At 31.7% G+C, this 20,598-nt stretch overlaps 4 protein-coding genes across 9 annotated transcripts in view; 1 reads left to right on the plus strand and 3 right to left on the minus strand.

Annotated features, from left to right (window-relative positions):
- Window positions 1-3,798: 3,798 nt before the first annotated feature.
- Window positions 3,799-5,646, plus strand: LOC123015473 (sin3 histone deacetylase corepressor complex component SDS3). The gene is made up of 4 exons (XM_044415211.1): window positions 3,799-4,392; window positions 4,449-5,012; window positions 5,067-5,275; window positions 5,409-5,646. Exons 1-4 carry the CDS (start codon window positions 4,272-4,274, stop codon window positions 5,499-5,501), a joined length of 987 nt encoding a protein of 328 aa, XP_044271146.1. The 5' UTR covers window positions 3,799-4,271; the 3' UTR covers window positions 5,502-5,646.
- A 1,177-nt stretch (window positions 5,647-6,823) lies between these two features.
- Window positions 6,824-9,192, minus strand: LOC123011687 (general transcription factor II-I repeat domain-containing protein 2A-like). The gene is made up of 2 exons (XM_044409270.1): window positions 8,920-9,192; window positions 6,824-8,817 (listed from the first exon to the last, which is right to left on the minus strand). Exon 2 carries the CDS (start codon window positions 8,267-8,269, stop codon window positions 6,971-6,973), a length of 1,299 nt encoding a protein of 432 aa, XP_044265205.1. The 5' UTR covers window positions 8,270-8,817; window positions 8,920-9,192; the 3' UTR covers window positions 6,824-6,970.
- A 265-nt stretch (window positions 9,193-9,457) lies between these two features.
- On the minus strand, window positions 9,458-10,381 carry LOC123016027 (leukocyte surface antigen CD53-like). The gene is made up of 3 exons (XM_044416201.1): window positions 10,168-10,381; window positions 9,924-10,112; window positions 9,458-9,875 (listed from the first exon to the last, which is right to left on the minus strand). The coding sequence occupies exons 1-3, from the start codon at window positions 10,231-10,233 to the stop codon at window positions 9,726-9,728; spliced, it is 405 nt and encodes a 134-aa protein (XP_044272136.1). The 5' UTR covers window positions 10,234-10,381; the 3' UTR covers window positions 9,458-9,725.
- A 618-nt stretch (window positions 10,382-10,999) lies between these two features.
- LOC123016023 (phosphatase and actin regulator 4) overlaps window positions 11,000-20,598 on the minus strand; it is a 38,302-nt gene continuing 28,703 nt past the window's right edge. For 3 of the 6 annotated variants that reach the window (XM_044416192.1, XM_044416197.1, XM_044416193.1), the window contains 7 exons: window positions 14,879-15,058; window positions 14,574-14,822; window positions 14,240-14,516; window positions 14,124-14,156; window positions 12,060-12,427; window positions 11,728-12,004; window positions 11,000-11,209 (listed from right to left, as the gene is read on the minus strand). In XM_044416192.1, coding sequence (XP_044272127.1) covers window positions 11,194-11,209; window positions 11,728-12,004; window positions 12,060-12,427; window positions 14,124-14,156; window positions 14,240-14,516; window positions 14,574-14,822; window positions 14,879-15,058 — 1,400 coding nt within the window. In that variant the 3' untranslated portion in view covers window positions 11,000-11,193. The remainder of the gene's footprint in view (window positions 11,210-11,727; window positions 12,005-12,059; window positions 12,428-14,123; window positions 14,157-14,239; window positions 14,517-14,573; window positions 14,823-14,878; window positions 15,059-20,598) is intronic. The other 3 variants (XM_044416195.1, XM_044416196.1, XM_044416194.1) reach the window with 3 other exon arrangements.

Here is a 20,598-nt window from a genome sequence, read left to right on the forward strand (position 1 = left end):
TTTCAAGTTCACCATTTATGCATTTTTGTTATTTTTTTAAAAGTATTGATTTTTTTTTTAAAAATCTCAACGTATTGGCCTGCAGATTTAAAAAAACCTTTATTCTGATGTATAATACATGAAATTCTGTTGCATATTAAGAGAGTAATCTTGTTTTCAATATACTATCGAATCGTTGGTCGCGTACACCCTAGCATATATGCATTATTTGGCAGATGACAAGAAACTGTTCAACTTTGTTTGAAGAAGTAATGTCATAAAATAAAATTAATGGAGTTATGGCTTGGGGCGTTTTTATAATACAGCCTGTATAATTTTAGTTTTAAAAAATAAGTACGAGGAGCACTAGAAAAGTTATCTACCTAGCCATGAAAGAAACAATTAAGGGCGAGAATCCGTCGAAGACGATCCTCGAAGTGAAAGTCTTTTTTCGGGACATCAGGGGCATCTTTCTCATTAAATGTATGCGAAAAAAGACAGCAATAAATGCGGACATCTATGCAAACACGTTGAAAATTTACGTAAAGCAATTTATCAGAAAAGACTAATTTTTTATAATTGAGAAGTGTTTGTTCTGCATGACAGTGCGAATGTGCATAGCTTCGTTAAGTAAGATAAATCATCCTTCCTATAGTCCGGACTTGGTTCTGTTTAACATTTATCTTTTTCGATAACAAAAAAAAAATTCGACGACGGCGTTTTGACTCTGATGATGGCCTAAAAGTAGCCGACGACGAATTTTTTGAGAGTCGAGAGAAAACATTTTTTATAAAGGTAAACGTTTACTGGAGGAGAAATAGCGCAAGTGTATTCATGTAGAGGGTAATTATATTGAAAAATAAAATTATCAAAAAAATTGTACGTCTTTTGTTTCATTTCTAGGTAGATTACTTTTCTAGTGTCTCTTGTATATGCCTTGGAGATTTTCAAAAAAATATATATTTCTGCAGAGTAAAGCGCCTTTTAAGTTGCAAATACGACAAAAAGTTGTTTAGAATCAATGTCTAGGGTCCTTACACGAAATTTCAAAATCATCGGCCAATAATGATTTTTCATTTTCTTTTATAAAAATTTGTAAAACTTTGGTGTTAGAAATTAGTCTTTAACCAAGCAAAGCTAAATCCCAAAAAATGAAAATTTACGAGGTCGCAAACTTTTATAAATATGAACTTTCAAAAAAAAATTACACTCTTATCCCTAAGGTAATTTAATCTTATAATCCATATTCACAGGATCAACTTAAATCGAGATTTTTTTTATCTTTTACAAGAATCGTTTCACCTATCCGGGACACATTATGTGTATGTAAATTTTTTTTATCAAAAATATATGAAAAAAGAATAGGGTGTGTGTTAAAATGTTTCGAACTAAAAATAAATAATAAATAATATTTTTATAAAAATCTTTAAAATTACACTTTTTAAATTTGTGTTCTTCGTCTATTTTTTAGATATGTCCTGTAATTGCACTTCCCTTGCAAAACATATTATGAGTTTAACTTACAATAATACATTATTGTGCCAAAAAAAAGTTCTCTTTTACCTGCCTGTCGTTTTATACAGAATGTTTGCAGTCTTGGATAGAGAGAGATAAAAGCAAATTGTCAGAATATTGTAGGTAACGAAGAAAAAACTCATTGAATTGTTATTATTTTAAGAATATTATTTAATTTAAAAATATTGGTACAGTTTCGGCCGTTGGAAACTAAGACTCTTCAAATCCAAAATTTTGTTGTAAAATGCCCTGAACCCGAAATTTCTAAAATGTTATTGAAATAAATCTCCATGAAATAAGCTACAGATCTTAGCCACAGATTCTTTACGTAGAAGAATATGAATATTCGTACAAAAATTTTTTAAATCAGTGTCGTAGAGTAGAAAACTTTACATCAAAATAATGACTTTTGTAGACAGAAATATTTTATTGCAACACCATTCAAATCCAAAAAATTGAAACTGACATATTCATTCTTGCTAAAAACATAATTTTTATTTTGTACACAATGTTAAAGGGTGCTTTTATCAACTAATTTTAGAATAATCTTTTATCGTCTAGTGAAATAAAGTAATTTTTATTTACTGTTTATATTCAAGAAATTCTGGTAGGTGATGAGCACAAAATAAAACGAAATATTATACACGACGATAAAGATAAGACATTTAATTTGTGCTTTAATTTTTATCAAAATTTAAATTCAAGATATTCTGTTTGTGATCACTTCAAAAAACGTTCTTGCTAGGTTTGATTTATTTTTTCTTCAAATTTATGGACATAGATCACAAATGTTAAAACAATAAATTGGTTGTCATCGTTATGATTTACGGTGACGCACAAAGTGATGGCCACGATCATTGTTGTAGCCGAAGCAGCAGAGCAAATAATTTAAAATGAATTATTTATTTTGATAACATGAAATTTTGCTTTCTATTCTACATCGTATTGGTTTTCTTCTACCGTGCACATCATCTTAAAATTTCAACTTCAAGACCCTAAACACCTAAATCCGTTTCCAATTTTTATTAGTATTTAATTGGTCAAGAACGTAAAATATACTAGGTTATTAACAAACACACTAAGAAACTGTTAATAGTGTTAATGCACCCAAACGAGTTCGTTAATAGTTACTACGTTTCCATGAGAAATTGAATTCGAATTGAAAACGGTATTGAGATTCAATACTGCCCTGGAAACACTTTAAAATCGATATTGAAATCGATTTGAATCTCAAGGTCGATACGACAAATTCTGGGATCGTATTGGGATTGAAAGTACAATTTTTGCATGGAAACAGTATCGTATATACTGGTACTTTGCAGGGCTTGTGTCAAAAAGTTGACGTTGAAAAGCTGTTGTTGTTGTGTGACGTCATTTCGGTTTCATTTTGCTTTAAAAAAAAAGATTCCAAACTAATTCATGGAAACACACACGGACTCAATTCCAATACCGTTTTCAATTCGAATTCAATTCCTCATGGAAACGTAGTAAGTGTTATTAAAAACGCAATATACAAGATGCGCCAGAGAAAAATGCCATATAAGGTAAGATACCAGGAACATGAAAAAAATGTTAAAAAAATTTTATCTGTAAAAATTTCGAGGTTATGAGGGTTTAAAGTTCTCAATTTAACTCTATTTATTCCTGTTGGAAAAATAATTTTCCAAGTTTTTTTGCTATAGGCTATTAAAAGAGGAAACAAGGAAGTTGTATCCTAAATTGTAACTCTGTTCAATGTTATWTGTGGCTTTTATTGGCAAAGTTTTTGTCCCTTTACTAAATAATTGTAAAACAACATATACAAGATCATCCAAATAGATATATAAAAAAAAATGTCAAATGTCAAAAAATAAATGTCAAAATTTTTTGACAGATAGAATTTTTTAAACATTTTTTCATGTTCCTGGTATCTTATCTTACTTGAAATTTTTCTCTCGGTGCTAGTTCTGACACATCCTGTATAATAGTCACGTGCTATAATTGGTTATAATAATATCAGTGAAAGAATTAAAAAAAAACTCCATAACTTTTTTTCTATCCAAGTTATCGACAAGATTTTTTTAGGCGATATATCCAACAATAAGGCACATTATGAAAATATTTTTGTTCATATACAGAATGTCCCAAAATAAGATACACAACTAAGTTCTGTTTTTTTAAATAAAAACCGCAAATTTTCGTTACATTTTTTATTTGCCACTAATAAAGTTACTTTATTCCACTAGTGGATAAACTGGTACTTGATACGCATCTAAAGTGTGGAATAAAATCTCTTTATAGAGTGATTGTGGATAAAAAAATATCAGTTTTTTTTACAGAATTCTGTTTTTTAACGTAATAATATGTTTGGTTGCATATCCTATTTTTGAACAACCACTCCAGTGACGTTACGTGATTGGTGCAAACATTGAACTCGTATTACAACGAGACGAGTTCAGTGGGTGCAAAGTTATGAGGCAACCTTTTTACTTTATAAATCTTGAGTTTAAAGAGTAAAATTATTTTAACTAAAAATAAATACTTTTTGGATTTACCCTTAATTTTTTTACAATTTCATTATATTAAGTTTTAATACTGTATAAAAACAAAGATTACTTTTAAATAAAAATTTGTTGGAAGAAAAAATTTTTAGCGTTTGTCGGAAGAGGCGCACGCGATCAAATCATTGTTTGACGTTTGACAGTTGAGACATAACCTATTTTTAATTGTTTACAAACCTTGTATTTAATAAAGTGGCATCGAAATTAGTTATACAAAGCTTTCAAAGACTTATAATTATGTCGTATTTGGGATCTCCGTACTCTAATTCGTATAACCAAGACTACGAATATGAAGATGATAATTTTGACGACGAAGATGATCGAGAAAACGAAGATCCTCATGATGATAGTGACGAAGGTATCAATTTTATAAAACTAATTTTGTCTTTTAATTGCTTTGGTTTAAACTTTTAGATACTGAAGATGCCAGTGAAACAGATACTGGTCGTCATGAAGAGCCCCTTGAAATTAAAGAACAAATGTATCAAATACAATTAGCTAGTCTTAAAAAGAAACTCCAACAGCTCAATGATGGTACTCATCACGACTATAACAGAAAAGTTAAGAAACTTGAGAGTCAGTACAGAGAACGAATAAGAGTCAATATCTTGTATAGAGACTACAGAATTGAATGTGTGGAGCGTGAATATATAGCTGAAAAAAAAGCTGCAGCTAAAGACTTTGAAGACAAAAAGATTGATTTGCGAGAAAATTTAATCTCAGATTTAGAAGACAAGAAAAGAACAATTGAAGCTGAACGTTATTCAATTGAATTAACTGGAGATTCCATGGAAGTAAAACCAGTAATGACAAGGAAATTACGTCGTAGACCAAACGATCCGATTCCTGTGCCTGAAAAACGACGAAAAGCGCCCACAGCACAAATAACCTATCTTTTAGATGAGAAAGAGATTGAAAATGACTTAAAAATAATCAATAGGGGGAAAGTCCTCGCCCCTGTAAGGAAACCGAGTATTGGTTGTTTCTTTTACTTTTTTTTGTATCTCTGATTATTGGCGATTTTTATTTTAGATGATAATATTTCACTATCTTCTGGCAATCTTCAGAATCCTTTGACTGTTTCACCAGGTCTTAATGATATACCTTTAATTGAGACGAGAATAGAGGACGGGAAACTCTTGTATGAAAAGCGTTGGTTTCATCGAGGTCAGAGTGTTTTTGTTGAAGGAAGGGATTTGCCCAAATTCCCTGCAAATATTTCTGCAATAGGCAACGATATGGTACGTACTCACCTAAAATTGATCATAATTTCGTTTAGTACAATAAAAAATTTAAATTATTAATGTAAATCTTTTATTTCCATCTTTACGAATTGACAGACTATTGATATTATTGTGTACTGTTTTGTTTCAGATTTGGGTGAAAAGATCGGATGGTAATAAAGTTAAAATCTACTTATCAAGTTTGTCTCGGGGCAAGATATCAGTCAAACGAAGAGCGTCGTAAATTGTTATACAAATATTTATAACTACAGTTAAATATCCCAATATTTTCACGCCAATGAGTGGAAGAAAATATTTTGCATTTAAATTATAACTATGTAGTCTGTAAACAATAAAAAAGTTAAAAAAGTCCAATGTTAATTAGTTAATTTTAATTTATCACATTGTATAGTTTCGAAGTTTTCCAAACCTAATGAATATGATTTGATTTTTAAGTTGGGTTGAGCTCTTTAAGGATTGTTTTTTAAACGCTTTTTGTTTTTTAAGCAAACATTACAAACAGATGTCTTTAAATGCTTTAGTGGATTTGCAATTATAAAAACAGCCTTTTTATTTTGTCTATAATTCGAACGTGAATTGTCATAAAAAGTCATTGCTGATTATGACAAAATTATGATTTTCTTGCTTTATACAGGGTGAGTCATATACATATGGTGTAGGAAATCTTCCAAGACACCTATAAAAAATTTATTAAGAAATTTATTGTTATATTCAACAAATTTATTAACCCAAAACTGTATGGTAAAATTGACAACATTGTAAATATTTCAGTATACAGATTTATGAACAATAAATTACCATCTAGGATTTGAACTTTTAGAAAAATTCCGTTTTTCATGTTGTTTGTAACGAAAACCGCGGTCAATTCATAGTAATTTATTGCAAAGTTGGCGGCCCTTAGCCCGCCACCTCTAGTGTGTGGGTTTTCTCTATGTTGGCAGCAGAAGTAACTAAATTATGTTAACAATTGTGACAGGTCCAATTTTTTCGATGCAATTTATACTTTTTGAGTAAAATATATGTTACAGGACCCTGCACAGCATAAAAATTTAAAATTACTCTAAACTCCTTTAATTTAGAACACCCCTGAATAATTATTTCGACATTTGATCTTTGAATTCGTTCAGGTGTATCAGCTGTACCAACTTTTGTAATTTTATCTATTCTTAAATAGTGGGAAAACCCCATTTAAAAACGCACCCCTTTCTGAGGGTGTAGGGTTATTCCCGCTATCCTCAACGTGATAGAAATTCACCCAAAATGTAATAACCCATAACCAATTTCCGTAATCCCAGTTTCAACTCATCGTTTACAGAGACTATTCAAAATTAAACAAATAATTAGTATACAAGTAAACTATATTGACGGTGATCGTTTGTAGTTTCACAGCCTTTGATAATACTTACCTTTAAAGCAGCGGTCGGCAACCTTTTAGTAGGCAAGGGCCACATAGTGGCAAAAAGAAATAAAGGCGGGCCGCACTTGTTCATACTTTTGTTAATAGGTATGTATGTACCTATATCGATGATATTAAAAATGCAAAAACACAAATATTTACTTTTACTTTATTCATCAACATTTTATATAAATTTTATTAATAAGTAGAAACAATAATAAGAAAATGAGAAAAAACAGACAAATTAAGTCAAAACTTCGAAATAAATATGCTATATATGCGAGTCGAATCAAAATTTAATGCGATTTTTGAGGCTGTATTTGACTGGCTATTTGTGGAATGTTTGCTTTCATGCCTGTCGTAGAAATTCGTAAAATGGCACTCAAATGCTCATTTGTGAGACGAGAACAATATTTATTCTTTCTGTAATTGAGGATTGAAAATGTTTGTTCGCATAAGTAGGTGCTGCCAAAAATTGTAATTAATTGCTGAGCAAACCTTTTCAATTCGTCAAAATTAGATGGCAAACTGCCATAAAATTTAATAATATCATTGATTTCATAGAAGGAGTTTTTGAAAGTGTCATTAGATTGAAGATCAATCACATTCATTTGTAAATTACTCGGTACGTCGTCAATATCACATGAAAAAGGGTTTGCAAAAATCTTCAGTTTGCCAGAAACCTTCTCGAAGTCACAAAATCTGTCGTTGAACTGATTTTGTAGCTGCATTAACATGCATTTCATTTTATCATTTTTCCAATGAAAATTCTTTCCAACTTCTTCGACAGCTTTTTTACAATTCGGAAAATGGTCCAGTTTTTTCTCGTCGATATGTTTTATAAAGAGCTTGTTTTTCATTTGGAATGCCTTTACATCTGTGTGCATATGAGAGACTAATTTGTTTTTTCCTTGAAGCTTCATGTTCAGTATATTTAACTCATGAGTTAAATCTGTCAAAAAACCAAGGTCTATTAACCATTGAGGATCTGTAAGTTCTGGAACAGATTTACTTTTTTCGATCAAAAAAGTGTTGATTTCTTTTCGTAGATCAAAAAATCTTTTCAGTACTGCACCTCTACTTAACCATCTCACTTCAGAATAATACAGGACATCTCGGTGATCAGCTTCCACATCCGACAGAAACTGTTGAAATTGGCGATGTGTCAGCCCATTTTTTCTGATGGAATTTACTGTCGATATTACGATGTCCATTACTTCTTTCCATGCAAGAACTTTGCAGCATAACGCTTCTTGGTGGACAATACAATGGAAAAATAATGGCATATCGCAACCTATCTCTGCCAGTTTTGTTTTAATCCTACCCACCAGGCCCTTGTTTTGTCCACTCATGTTTCTGCCTCCATCAGTTGTAACGCTTACCAATTTTGCCCATGGTAATTGCATTGACACTAACGCTTGTTCTAAGTGGCGAAATAAATCTTCCCCTGTAGTCGTTCCTTTCAAACTGCATAACTGTAAAAGCTCCTCAAAAACATTAATGTTCTCATCAATACCGCGCACAAATATTAGTAGCTGCACAGTATCCGAAACGTCATCACTTTCATCGGTGGCTAAAGAGAACCATTCAAACATTTGTGCCTTTTCCTGAAGTTGCTCGCATAAATTATTGCCCAAATCTTCAGTACGCCGGGTGCAGGTTCTGGCAGATAGACAAATATCATCAAATATTTTTTTTTTGCTCTGGACACACCTCCTCAGCCATAACTAAAGCACATTGTTTTACTAGTTCGCTGTCAGTAAACGGTCGGCCAGACTTCGCAAGTATTTCTGCTACCCTCAAACTCGCACGTACACCCGACTCGTTACTTTGAATTTGAACCTTAAAAACATTTTGTTGGTTCTTTACTGACGATTTCAATGCGTTAATTTTATTTTTCCGTAAATCACCCACAAGAAATGCAAATTTAGTTTTATGCTCGCTATCGTAATGGCGTTTGAGATTATATTCTTTTTTAACAGCAATAGTTTTTTGGCATATTAAACATAGGGGTTTTCCCTTACAATCAATAAAAAAGTATAAATCTGTCCATGCATCGTTAAATACTCTATTTTCTTCTAATAACTTCCTTTTTTTTGAAGCCATCACTGAAAGTTATTACGCACACAACCGGGAGTAAATGCTGCAACAATAGAAGTACTTATTATTGTATTGAATACGTATACACGCTATTTAGTTTTGTRAACTCAAGTGTGTCAAATAAAAAAAGAACTCTCACACTTACCGAAATTCAAAACAAAACAGGTAGTTGTTGGTTTCGTACGGCGCCGTGGATCCAATTATATATGTAACTATAACTCGTTTTACTCGATCAGCCAGCACAGTTGGTACACGGGCGGCAATCGTCATCGCACTGGACGTTTCTTTCGATTGCCACCAAAACGGCGAGGCGAGGGCGGGGACGAGTCATCACGTTCGCCGCTTGCTTTCGCGGATGTTGCAGATTTCAGTTTTGGCGCGCAATTAAAATAATTCCGAATGAAAAGACATTTATTTACAAAACAATCGCGGGCCGCAAGGTGGAGGCTCACGGGCCGCATGCGGCCCGCGGGCCGCGGCTTGCCGACCGCTGCTTTAAAGGGTTGGTTTAAGGTAAAATAAACCGCAAAGTTGAAGAAAAAATTAGAAGAATCAGTTAACACATAATTTCCATATGGTGCAAATATAGTTAGAGGAATTAGAGTAATAAGGTGTTGACGTAATACAAAAAAGAATATAAATGAAACAGACTATGTGGGTACTAAAATATGTATATACAATAAGATAGTAATTTATACAGGAAACAGAAATAATTCGGGTGCATGAAGCACTTTATATTTGTTATTTAAATACGTAAAAATTAATACAATATGTTGGTACAAATAAATAATACTCGTGTTTACGGATAGTACACGTTTTGATAAAAAAAATTTAAAACGATAAGTGTACATTTGTCTGAAAAACTAAATAATAAATTGATCTATAAATAAATATAAAAGGTATTGGTTATAGAGAATTTTTGCAAACTAACAGTACGAAAAGTCAGTTTATTTAAAATGAACTAAGAAAAAATTTGTTATTGTCCTGCTCTAACAGTCGATTCCTTTTACTATGACCTCTTTCATGTTTGTCAAGATTAACAAAACCAATTATGCCTACAGCTAATACGATACATAAAATTGTTGACAGAACACCAGCAAACTAAAAATGATTAAATAAAATTAACACAAAAAAATCTTCTCTACTTACCGTTAAAAGAAAAGTTTTATTGTCAGTTTTAGCACAAATACACCCAACAACAGCCATGATCAAACTTAATGATCCTAAAATTATCAATAAAATGGGAAACTCTATAAACTCTAAACCAACAAATCTTCTAGGCCACCATAATTCGTCAATGTAGATGGCGCCCAGTGTAATGAGAGATATACTTAAAATCTAAAAAAGATAATGACAATAATTTTATTAATTACGTTTTGGGGGTTGTACTTACTCCAAACAAAACACTGAATGCAGTTAAAGCAATTCTTAAAATATTGTCATTTGGTTTAAACTTCATTGTGTTCACTTGTTGGATGTCATATTTCAAGTACAAAAATTTATCTATATCTGATTATAAAAACCTGTTACACACAAACACATGACATCCTGTTATCAGCATCTTCAAAACCTAATAATACTTAACCGCAGTTTGTGTACATTCATCGCAAATGTAAACAAATAAATTAATTTACGCATTTATCCTAACATTATTTCAAGGCTACCAAGGTGCAAATTATAGCTTCAAATTCTTGAAAAAAAAGGCTGCAAGGAACAAATAAAAGACGTTTTTTAATGTCTTGTCTATTTGGAAGACATTTCTTGTTATTAAAACCAGTATAAATTGATTGAGTATGAATACAATTTCTTACAGTATACATAGAGCATATTGCCTTTAGAAGCGAAGGAAACTATGTTACAAGCTAGACCAACAGTTCCTCTTTTGCCAAGGTTTCTAATTTTACAACTTTGATTTGCTACTACAATAAAAATAATTTTTCCAACAATGTCCCACGTTTTGTCCAAACGAAATCAAACAATATTTAAAACGTGTCGTATGATATAAAATAATGTATGTCAATGTTACATAGTACGCTTCAAAAATATTAAATTACGTTGCAACTCAACAAAATTTCTACATTAACAAATACATCTATGGTTGCACACACTGTAATATCAGTGATGCAACTTTTAAATTAAAAACTGCACTATAATTACATAAAATATTTACAACTTGATCAAGTGCTTCAAACAAAAAATTTACACATATTATTTATAATAATTAATTATCGATAAAAACTTTGTGTATTAAAAAATCACGTATGTACAAAACAATTATACAGTTATAATCCTGTGCAATATCCTACACAAACTCAGCCAGATTTAACACCCTGACTCAATAAGCGAATACGGGAAAGTTAATTTCTACGGCTATGTCCATCACAGTTTTTAGTTTTTGTTTTAATAAACTCTGGAATTGTCAAGGCCTATGAAACCTAAAAAAAAAAAACACAATCATAAACAATTATAATAAGAGTAACTATACTAGCGCCGTTATAACATTTGATCTGCCCCATCAACATAAAATAACTTATCACAGTTTACACAACAAAAAAAATCGAAAATAAAATTTAATCCAAATCTTCAAAATTAATGTGAAAATCACTCTCATGATCACTTTCTCACAAATTTACAAATCAAATCTTCCAAGACATTTTATAAAACTATCAGAATGCAAACATCAAAAATTTATAAAATTTTTCAGATAAAATCTGACATATTTATTGGTTACTAAGAAAACCAAATGGGCGGGGCAGATAAAAAGTAATCGCGGGTTCAATATAGATCGCCAGTTTCTGATAATTAGCAATTAGATTATCGACGAGTACATGAACATTACATTTATGAAATTTTACAATATTATCTTTTTTAGATTATGGAAACTGACAATCAATATAAGATTAAAATACAAGATACAGAAGGCAAAAAATTTTGTTGTAAATTTTGTACCCACCTCGTTAAATGGCGGCTGCCTTCATGTACCGCCATCTCTGAACTTTTAAACTCATTTAATTCTTTCCTAATAGCAGCTTTGTCTTTTGGTGTTAACCTAGTCCAAGGTTTGTCTGCCCTACGATCATAATCATGTGCTTGCGTTACTTCAATGTAATCATTAAATCTGATAATCTTTTTTTCCTTTAATTCTTCAACAGTCGGCCGGAAACTTAATTTTCGCAACAAAAATCGTTTTTTCTCTTCTTTTTGTTTCTTTTCTTCGGCTGGACTTTGTTCTATAAAATATCAACAATTGTAATATTAGTAAAAAAAACAAAATGTTTAACATACTTTTCAGAATATTTCTCTCCTCCAACTCTTCTTGAGTTGGTCTCATACTTAACCTCCTTATCAATCTGGCGCCTATTGCTTCCTTGGCTTCTTGTCGCTCATTTTCTGATTGTATTTGTAAAATATTTCTATTAATCAACTCCTGACGGTCTGGTCTCAACGATAATTTCAACGAGAGACTTTCCTTTCGAGCAATCTTAAGAGCCAATCTGTTCTCTTCAGACAATTCGCCATCTTCATCTCTGTAATTGATTGGACCGTCATTAGAGTCGCTGTCACTATCGACCTCGTTGATTACATACGGTCTGGCATTTTCTTTGTTTTCTAAAGTACATGGCAAACCTATGCCAAACCTAACGGGCTTCGAGCTGAAAATAATATCATAATTTAATATTGAAGATTAAATATTACTATACAGGGTGCGCCAGAACTCGTGCCCGAGAAAAATTTCAAGTAAATAAGATACCAGGAACATGAAAAAAATGTTAAAAAAATGTTATTTGTCAAAAAAATTTTGACATTTATTTTTTGACATTTGACATTTTTTTATGTCTATTTAATGATACTGATGATCTTGTATATGTTTTTTTTACGATTATTTAATAAAAGTACAAAAATTTTGCCAATAAAAGCCAGAGATAAGCTTATACAGTTGCAATTTAGGATACAGCTTCCTTGTTTCCTCTTCTAATAGCCTGTAGCAAAAAAACTTGGAAAATTATTTTTCCAACAGAAATAAATAGAGTCAAAGTGAATAATTTAAACTCTCATAATTTCGAAATTATGACCTTATATGGCCTTTTTCTCTGGGGCGCGAGTTCTGGCGCACCCTGTATACTTGTTTTTTATACTACGTTTTCTCTTGAATTTATGTTACGCTCCCATTATTTTATGTATCAAGAGAATAAACAAATAAACAAAGAATGCTCGAGGGATTAACAATGTATATTCCAGAGATGAATACAAAACTTTCCTCCCAACAGGCTATATTAATTAATAATATAAGAATATTATATATTTGGCAAATATCAAATGTTTTGTCAAAATATTCAATTCATTAAATTACAATTTTAAGTGTAATCAATTCCAGTTTACTTTAAGTGTAAAAATAATTTTTTCATTTATTTTATTATTAGTCAAAAAACGGAGGAATAAAGCTTCACTTTATTCCCTATTGGGAGGAAAAGATGTGTATTCATCCGAAAATCAAAACATAAAGCAACCAACACTAAAATCTGTGTTTTTTCAAACGGAAATCTCAAATAGTGTTAACGTTGGTATTACTGCAAATTCATTCATAGTAATTTTAATAAAGGAAGTTGGCTGTACCGGTTTTTGATATAATTTGAAAACAATGACATTAATGTCACTGGAAAAATTGTCTAAGAAAGACTTGAGATAAAACACAATTTTATAATAATTTATTCAAACAAATATTATCTCGTATGAGAGCTAGGCTAAAATGAACGCGTTATCGTATTAATTTCGTAATAGTTCCGTTCCAAAAGGTCTTTGTTCGGGGCAGCGTATTCCCGCCATCCGCAATGTCACAGAAATAATTGTAATATGTACCATCCATTTTTTGTGCTCTTTACGTTGTACTTTTTATTTTAAATTTAAAAACCGCTGATATACAATTGACATTTTACGATGACAACGTAATAACATCAAATAACTAGTGGCTGATACCAACATGACAACACTTTGACAATTGTTTTTAAAAAAATGGACTGAAACAAAATTCATAAAGATCAAAATTTTGACAACTTCCAATATGAAAACATAATATAATTTTTAACAAAAAGTAAACAAAATTTGTGGCTATGGAGATAAGCTACCAATTTTGTCGCCACAATTTTGACTTGGTGATTTCTATTAAAAAAAAAACAGACTTTAATTGTCTCAAAACGAAAGTGTTTTTTTATAAACAATAATGTAAGTAAAAATTTGCTTTATACATTGTTTGGTTGCTTAACGTCAAGCAAAGCAAAGAAAATATTTATGATAAGAAATGATGATGAGATGAATTATGGTAACAATAATAATGTACACACTAATAATTACCATATTTTTATCCGAGGCCTCATATGGGGCCTTCTGAATGAACAAAGTAAAATGAAAAAAAAAAAGTTAGTTTAGACGCAAGACGATAACAAATTAGAAACATATTTATAACTTACTTAAAACTTGAATTATTTTCCATTTGAGCTTGTCGTATTGTTAATGGTCGATTTTCTTGTGTTGGTGTATTTTGCGGTGTTCCAGGACCACTACCACCACTGCTTTTCTTTTTCAAAGCTGATTTCAGAGGCATAGCATTAAATTTGGGCTCTTTAGCGGGAATCTCATCAATTCGACTTGTGTCGATAGTGGGATCCGGCTGAGGCATGCGAAACATGTATGAGTTTTCGTCCAAATTTTCAAAATCGACTTCTTCACCGTCATCGTCTTCGTTTTCTACCATTAGAGTTAAAGTTTAATTTACGTTTTTAATTTAGTTATGTGTGTGCATACCTTCGTATTCATAATCACCAATATGCGTCATTGGTGGCGATTGCCGATTCGGCACTGGACTAGGAGAGCTAAACATCGGCGGTGGAGGGATAGGCCCGATTTCTGATAAGGGAATAGGCGGCTCTGGCAAATCAGAGAGCATGAGACCAGTATCGGACATAGGGGGCGGAGGTACATTCTGGTTTTCTTTCTCAGATGGAGGAGGAGGTGGCGGTGTGTTACTGAGAAGACTTGGCTGTCCATCATTAACTGAAAATATTTTCGTAAATTGAAATATTTCAATACGGTTTAGTAACAACACTCACAATGTTCACTGTGATAGCACAATAGTCGTCTCGTCAACCTCCCATGACCCAAAGTGTTTGGTCTTTCCGGTTTTCCCGCTTCACTTCCGGGAGGAGGCTGGGTAACTTGTGAAGGTGTGTCTCCGTTTGGAGAAACAGCGCCGTTATGTGTCGCTCCATCAGTCTTTTCTTTTTTTGGCTCTGAAAAAATACTCCAATATAAGAAAAACATATTTTTTTAAGAAATATAAATAAACAACAAAAGGAATACTTATGTTATAATACAAATTTATAGGCAAGGAAAGGTTCGGTAAATCGCATCTACGGAGACAAAATGAGATACAAAAAACCCGATTTTCTATACCCAAAAAATATAGTACGGCAGAGTAAAAATAAAGGTACTTCGAGCGTTATACAATGCTACAATGCTTACAATGTTAAGCTCTATTTCATTCTTAATAGGCTGAGAAAAAATAACCACTAAATTTTTTACGAGAAAGATGAGAAAAAAATATTAAAAATGTAAAATTTGTGCTCTGTCCCATATTTTTGAAAATGCTATGAATATGGTTAAAGATACAAGAAAAATGTAAGAAAGAATGTTGTGGAAAATAAAATTTCCTTCTAAAAAAGTCTAACGGTCGCCGACTAACAGGTGGGTGCACCCATTGAAAATAATGTACTCTTGCTCAAGGTAAAAAAATTACAATAATAATATTTGAAACTTCGTATTTATTCTAATCTTTTTTAAGTAACGTTGCATTCTTTAAAATCACCTTTTATGCCAAGATGTTTATAACAAGATGTTTCTGACGATTAAAAAAAAATCACTCTCAATATTGATTTAAAGAAAAAAGTAACTTTTTTGTTGCTTTAGTAAATCTCCCACGTATTCACAAATTTGATGGGAAGATTAATGTGTCAAGTTTTTTTTACAGCTTAGTGTATCCCCAATAGCTCTGGAAAATGTTAAATCGATCCATCAAATCGTTTTTTCGGACCGATTAATCAAAGTTTTACAAAAGAATTGAAGGAATTAATTGTTTTTGAACATTGTGTAATCTTCATCAAAATGAAAAAAACATTTTTTTTTCAATTTTGCATCTAACTTGAAAATTTGTAAAAAAAAATCAAGAAAGAATACTGACTAATTTTTGGACACCATTTAGCTATTGCATACCCTAATTTTACTAATCCCAAATTAATTGCATTAATTAAAAGTTATATTTATTCCGCACTCGATTTACGAACATTCATGTAAATTTTCACAAAAAAGTCAAATTGTTTTCAATCTTTTTTCAAATTTAACAGTAGTGTATAATTTTTTAAAACTCAACAACACAAATGATTTTGCAACTTTGAACATGTAATATTTTCTTTACACTTTTTATTGTATACGTTAACATACATTAACCACTTTTGTATTTTTTTATTGTTGTTACTGATTGTTTTTTTTTGTACTTTACAAAAAATTATATTGTTTTTAAATGTTCTAACATTAAATACATGAATTCAGCAAAAATAGAGAAAAAGAAATTGATATATACCGGGTGTCCCACGCAGGTTTGTATATAGGAAATTAACATGGGAAATTAATTTTTATTTTTTTCAGGTTGCAGGAGCAACAGTAATCAAAATCTTATTGATTGAGCTTATAGTGCTCGAAAAGGGCTATCTTATCGATGTTTTTGTCAGTTCTCCAATTAACTCTATTTTAGCGAAAACGGCCCTCGAAAAATCGAAATTTGAATTTGCCGGGTTAGCGTTACTAAGAAACGAACTATCAAGTCATTGATAAAAACGTAAAATTTGAGAGACATATTCCTTAGAGGGTGTAGAGGTCCACTTAGAAATAATAATTTTTCAAAAACCAATCTCTAAAGACATGAAATAGGGTGTAAACGTTTACACAAAAATAGAAACAGAAAATGCGTCTTTTAGATAAATGATCAAACTAGAGTTAGACGATATTCCTGATTTGCAATGTTATCATTAAAAAAGTATAAGCAGTATTTTGGAAGTTACACAAAAAAGTTCCGGTTTATGCACGGCCTCATTTGAACCCTATTCCATAAAAATTTGGGAATTTCTTACGTGGTTGTCTCAAACTTCCCCCTTAACAATTAAATAACCAATATATCGGTTATGTTGAGAAAAAGCTTTGACTTGTATCCGGAAGAGGGCACGGCAAAATTTGGATTGTTAAATAAATTTAAGAAATAATAATATTATACTATAGAGGTATCCTTAAACAACAAACCTCGAGGTAAAAATTGTAAGTAAATAAATTTGTACACTTAACGCAGCACTTAGATTTCAAAAATGTGACAGCTGTCAATGAAATGAAATGAAATGACATGACACAAATGGTAAATAGGTTATCGATAAATGCATTTTTCTTCAATTTAAATGGCGCTACCTTTGTTTCAGTGGTACATAGAACAAAGCAAATTTGTTTTTTTTTGTTGAAAATTTTTTATAGCAAGTAGGGCCCCTCTTAACGGTTTAGATCCCAAAGACGTTTAAGTCGCTCAAACGATGGATTCGTTGAAAATAGATATGGTCTCGCAGACTTTTTTAAAAGAAATTTAACTCTTTCCAACTTTTTTTCTTCAACTGTATTCGCAGTGATTTAAAAAATATGTGCGCAAATTGGTAAAAGTAGAATTTTTTAAAATAGTTTTCTATGAAATTTTTGCGTTTTTATTGAAAATTAAATGCGCTATCTGTCTGTAATTTTTTCTTTGCGTTGTGGTCACTGTTATTAAATACAACCATTTTTTTAAATTTTATTGCTCTTAAAACTTAGACAGGAAAGAAACAACTGCACTATCTGGAGGCACTAACGGAACTATCGAAATGATCATTTTCATTGTATGTCGTGTCGTATCCTAATCTTTAGATATCCGTAAACACTAGGGAACATTTTTATGTAAACTTTATGTTTTCGAGATAGACAAAATTTTCATAATTAATGAAATTAAAACGTGTTCCAACTTCGCAATTAGCACCCCAAAAAAACATAAAGTAGGTACATTCCCTTATGTCTTAAATGTTATTCGAACAAAAAAAACTCAAGAAACCTTACTGTTGCACGATTTATAAATTAACAAGGAATGTGGTTTCTAAGAGTTGTAACAACTACTTTTCAGCTTAGATGTAGCACTTGAAGATTACTATTTATTACTTTTCCCTAAGTTGAAAATAATGTGAAAACTGCCACTAATGGTTATTTTGAGAAGTTAACGATGATGCAAGTGGTATAATCTTTAAAACATTTTTTTTTACTTATCTATCATATGAGCAACGGAATTTTGATCCTGATTCAGGGAGGGCCTTGAAAAATTTCTCGTATGTCTCCTATTAATTTTAAGTAACTGAACTACTCGCAGTTAGTAAACGTGAGACAACTTTTAAGCAATTTACGAGCACGAAAATTCCGTATGAGCTCAAAAATATTTGAAGTGTGGGTATAAATTACATTTCTGTTTAACTTGACAGTGATCGTTGCAGTATCCTAAAAAATCTTGTACCGTGCGATCAAAAAAAAATAAATAAATTAGAGTAGGCGATGGTTAATACTCTACAGTTGGCAACACATTGGCTGAGAATCTGGGCTGGAAATTTTCCACACAAACTGAAAGTGAAAATGACCAGTCACTGTTTTCGTCTTGTACAGCAAAAAAAATTTCCACTCTAAAGTGAATATTATTTCACTCAAAATGAATAAAACTTGTCAAAGTTTCCGCTGACATTTGATGTCAAAAATCAGGATTGCCATCTGAAGGACTTTTATCACAGCCTACACGAATTAATTTTTTTTTGATCGCACGGTACAATATACGACCGGTAACATTTTTATGGCCTTGGTAAACATACAGGTCTCGCCCTACGGATCGACCTGTAAAGTATTGGCGCGGCCATAGAAATGTTGCTACCGTTCTAATACCGTAAATAGCTATTTTGAGATAGTACAGTCAATTATAATAAACATAAAAGTTAAATACATTTATTGGGAGCTGAAAGCTAAAAATAAATGTGACATTTTTATTTCTACATAACCTAAAATACTTTTATTTTGCGTACAGGGTGATTTTAATAGTTATACAGAAATGTTCAGAGAGAACAAAAGATTCAAAAATAAATTACCTTGTGGAACGTTTTACTTTTTGGGATATAAAGGGTTTAGCCGCGGATTAAATTTAAATTTGGCACGCAACCTTAAACTTCACAAAAATTTAAACGAATATAATCTGTGAGGTTTAGTTATTCAAAATCTATAACAGTGTTCTAAAAAAATTGGGTTAAAATTAGCAAAAACAGCCACAGAAAAAGTGTTCTCGTATTGATACTTTACATAGTTTTAAATATCGTAAAAATACAATAATAAATAGTAAGAGATTCGTTCGTTCGTAAAAGCACTATTTTTCTGAGTTATTTATGGCCACTTTAATGTTGAAAAAAGCCCAATTACTGTAAGAGCTCTTTACCTGCTAAATCTGCTCTTAAGTTTGTTTTTTAATCCAATAATAATAAATCGTCATCAAAAAATACATAGTTAGTTTTAAAAAGTTGCTACGAAAACTCAAATTTATACAACAAACTTTGAATACATTTAAAAATAAACTCCACTGATGGATTTTCAACAATTTCATAGATACTTTTTGTTTAAGAAAAAGTAAACGTAAATTGCTTTATTTTTTCTTTAGTGTTGGAATATACCGAATACTTATTAATTGCAACAAATTCAATTCAATCAGAAATCTTCTAGGCGTTCTTTGTATCAACAACACCTTAGAAATAGTTTCAATATCGACTAGTTGATTCTCTCACCACGACCAGTTGATCTTTTATATCCCGGTGGAAGAAATGCTGCTGGCGGCGTAATAGGGGCGACGGTGTCCCAAAAAGGGACAACGTCAGGCTGACATTGAACGTATCCCGGGAGTTCCAATTTATGTTGTTGCTTTTCACATCTTTTCCTTCTTCGACCGCCAGGCGTAAACGTTTTCACCAAAAAGCCCACACCACTCATTTTACTGCTACATCACATTAAACGCTTTTGTTTCTTTAATTCTTTGTTTTATGTATATTTTCAACAACAAAAGAAAATCAACATTTCTCTACGGACGGTCAGCTATGACTGGCGTCGCGGTGCGCTGGTCAAACTAATGTGCGTGGGCGTCGGAACGCCCAGTCGGATCGTTACCATCCTGCAGCATCAGTGACGTCACAACGCCTTACACCAACATCCAGAGATTTTGGCTGGGGCGCTGTGACCTTGATTCTTATAAGAACGAACGATTGACACCTATATTAAAGAGGCACGAAAACGACAATTTTTCTTTTACTTATAATAGCTATAGGATAAAAAATTTAATACTCCTATACAAGATTTAAAAATGATAATATAGTATGTTTGCGAATTACGGGCAAATATTCTAACCACTAAAAGAATTCGTTATGAAAAGTCAATTTGAAAATATCAATAAAAATAATTTACATTAATCTTGACCGTGAAAGTTCTTATGCACAAAAAATGGATAACTGTGCACAAAAAAATTATCAGGTGTTTACACGTGTCAGTTTAGTCAGTCGTAAAAGCACTTTAGGGTGGACTGTATGTGCACATCGATTTGAAATCAAATTGTAACACAAGTCATTATGGCCAACTACTCAAACGCCGAATTGACTAGTGTATGGACATTACTTCCAAGACCGATTTGCACTAAATGTTTGGG

This window comes from Tribolium madens, unplaced genomic scaffold, assembly GCF_015345945.1.
Source record: "Tribolium madens isolate multiple individuals breed KSU strain unplaced genomic scaffold, Tmad_KSU_1.1 Scaffold_19;HRSCAF=116;Tcas5.2_LG9, whole genome shotgun sequence".
NCBI classification, from domain to species: Eukaryota; Metazoa; Arthropoda; class Insecta; order Coleoptera; family Tenebrionidae; genus Tribolium; species Tribolium madens.

Bases quoted from the DNA above. Each gene is read 5' to 3' on its own strand.
- LOC123015473 (XM_044415211.1), top strand. From the start codon at position 4,272: ATGTCGTATTTGGGATCTCCGTACTCTAATTCGTATAACCAAGACTAC. The intron at 5,013-5,066 runs GTTGTTTCTTTT...TTTTTATTTTAG, and splicing joins TGTAAGGAAACCGAGTATTG to ATGATAATATTTCACTATCT. The intron at 5,276-5,408 runs GTACGTACTCAC...GTTTTGTTTCAG, and splicing joins CTGCAATAGGCAACGATATG to ATTTGGGTGAAAAGATCGGA.
- LOC123011687 (XM_044409270.1), bottom strand. From the start codon at position 8,269: ATGTTTGAATGGTTCTCTTTAGCCACCGATGAAAGTGATGACGTTTCG.
- LOC123016027 (XM_044416201.1), bottom strand. From the start codon at position 10,233: ATGAAGTTTAAACCAAATGACAATATTTTAAGAATTGCTTTAACTGCA. The intron at 10,113-10,167 runs GTAAGTACAACC...TATCTTTTTTAG, and splicing joins CATTCAGTGTTTTGTTTGGA to ATTTTAAGTATATCTCTCAT. The intron at 9,876-9,923 runs GTAAGTAGAGAA...AATCATTTTTAG, and splicing joins ATAAAACTTTTCTTTTAACG to TTTGCTGGTGTTCTGTCAAC.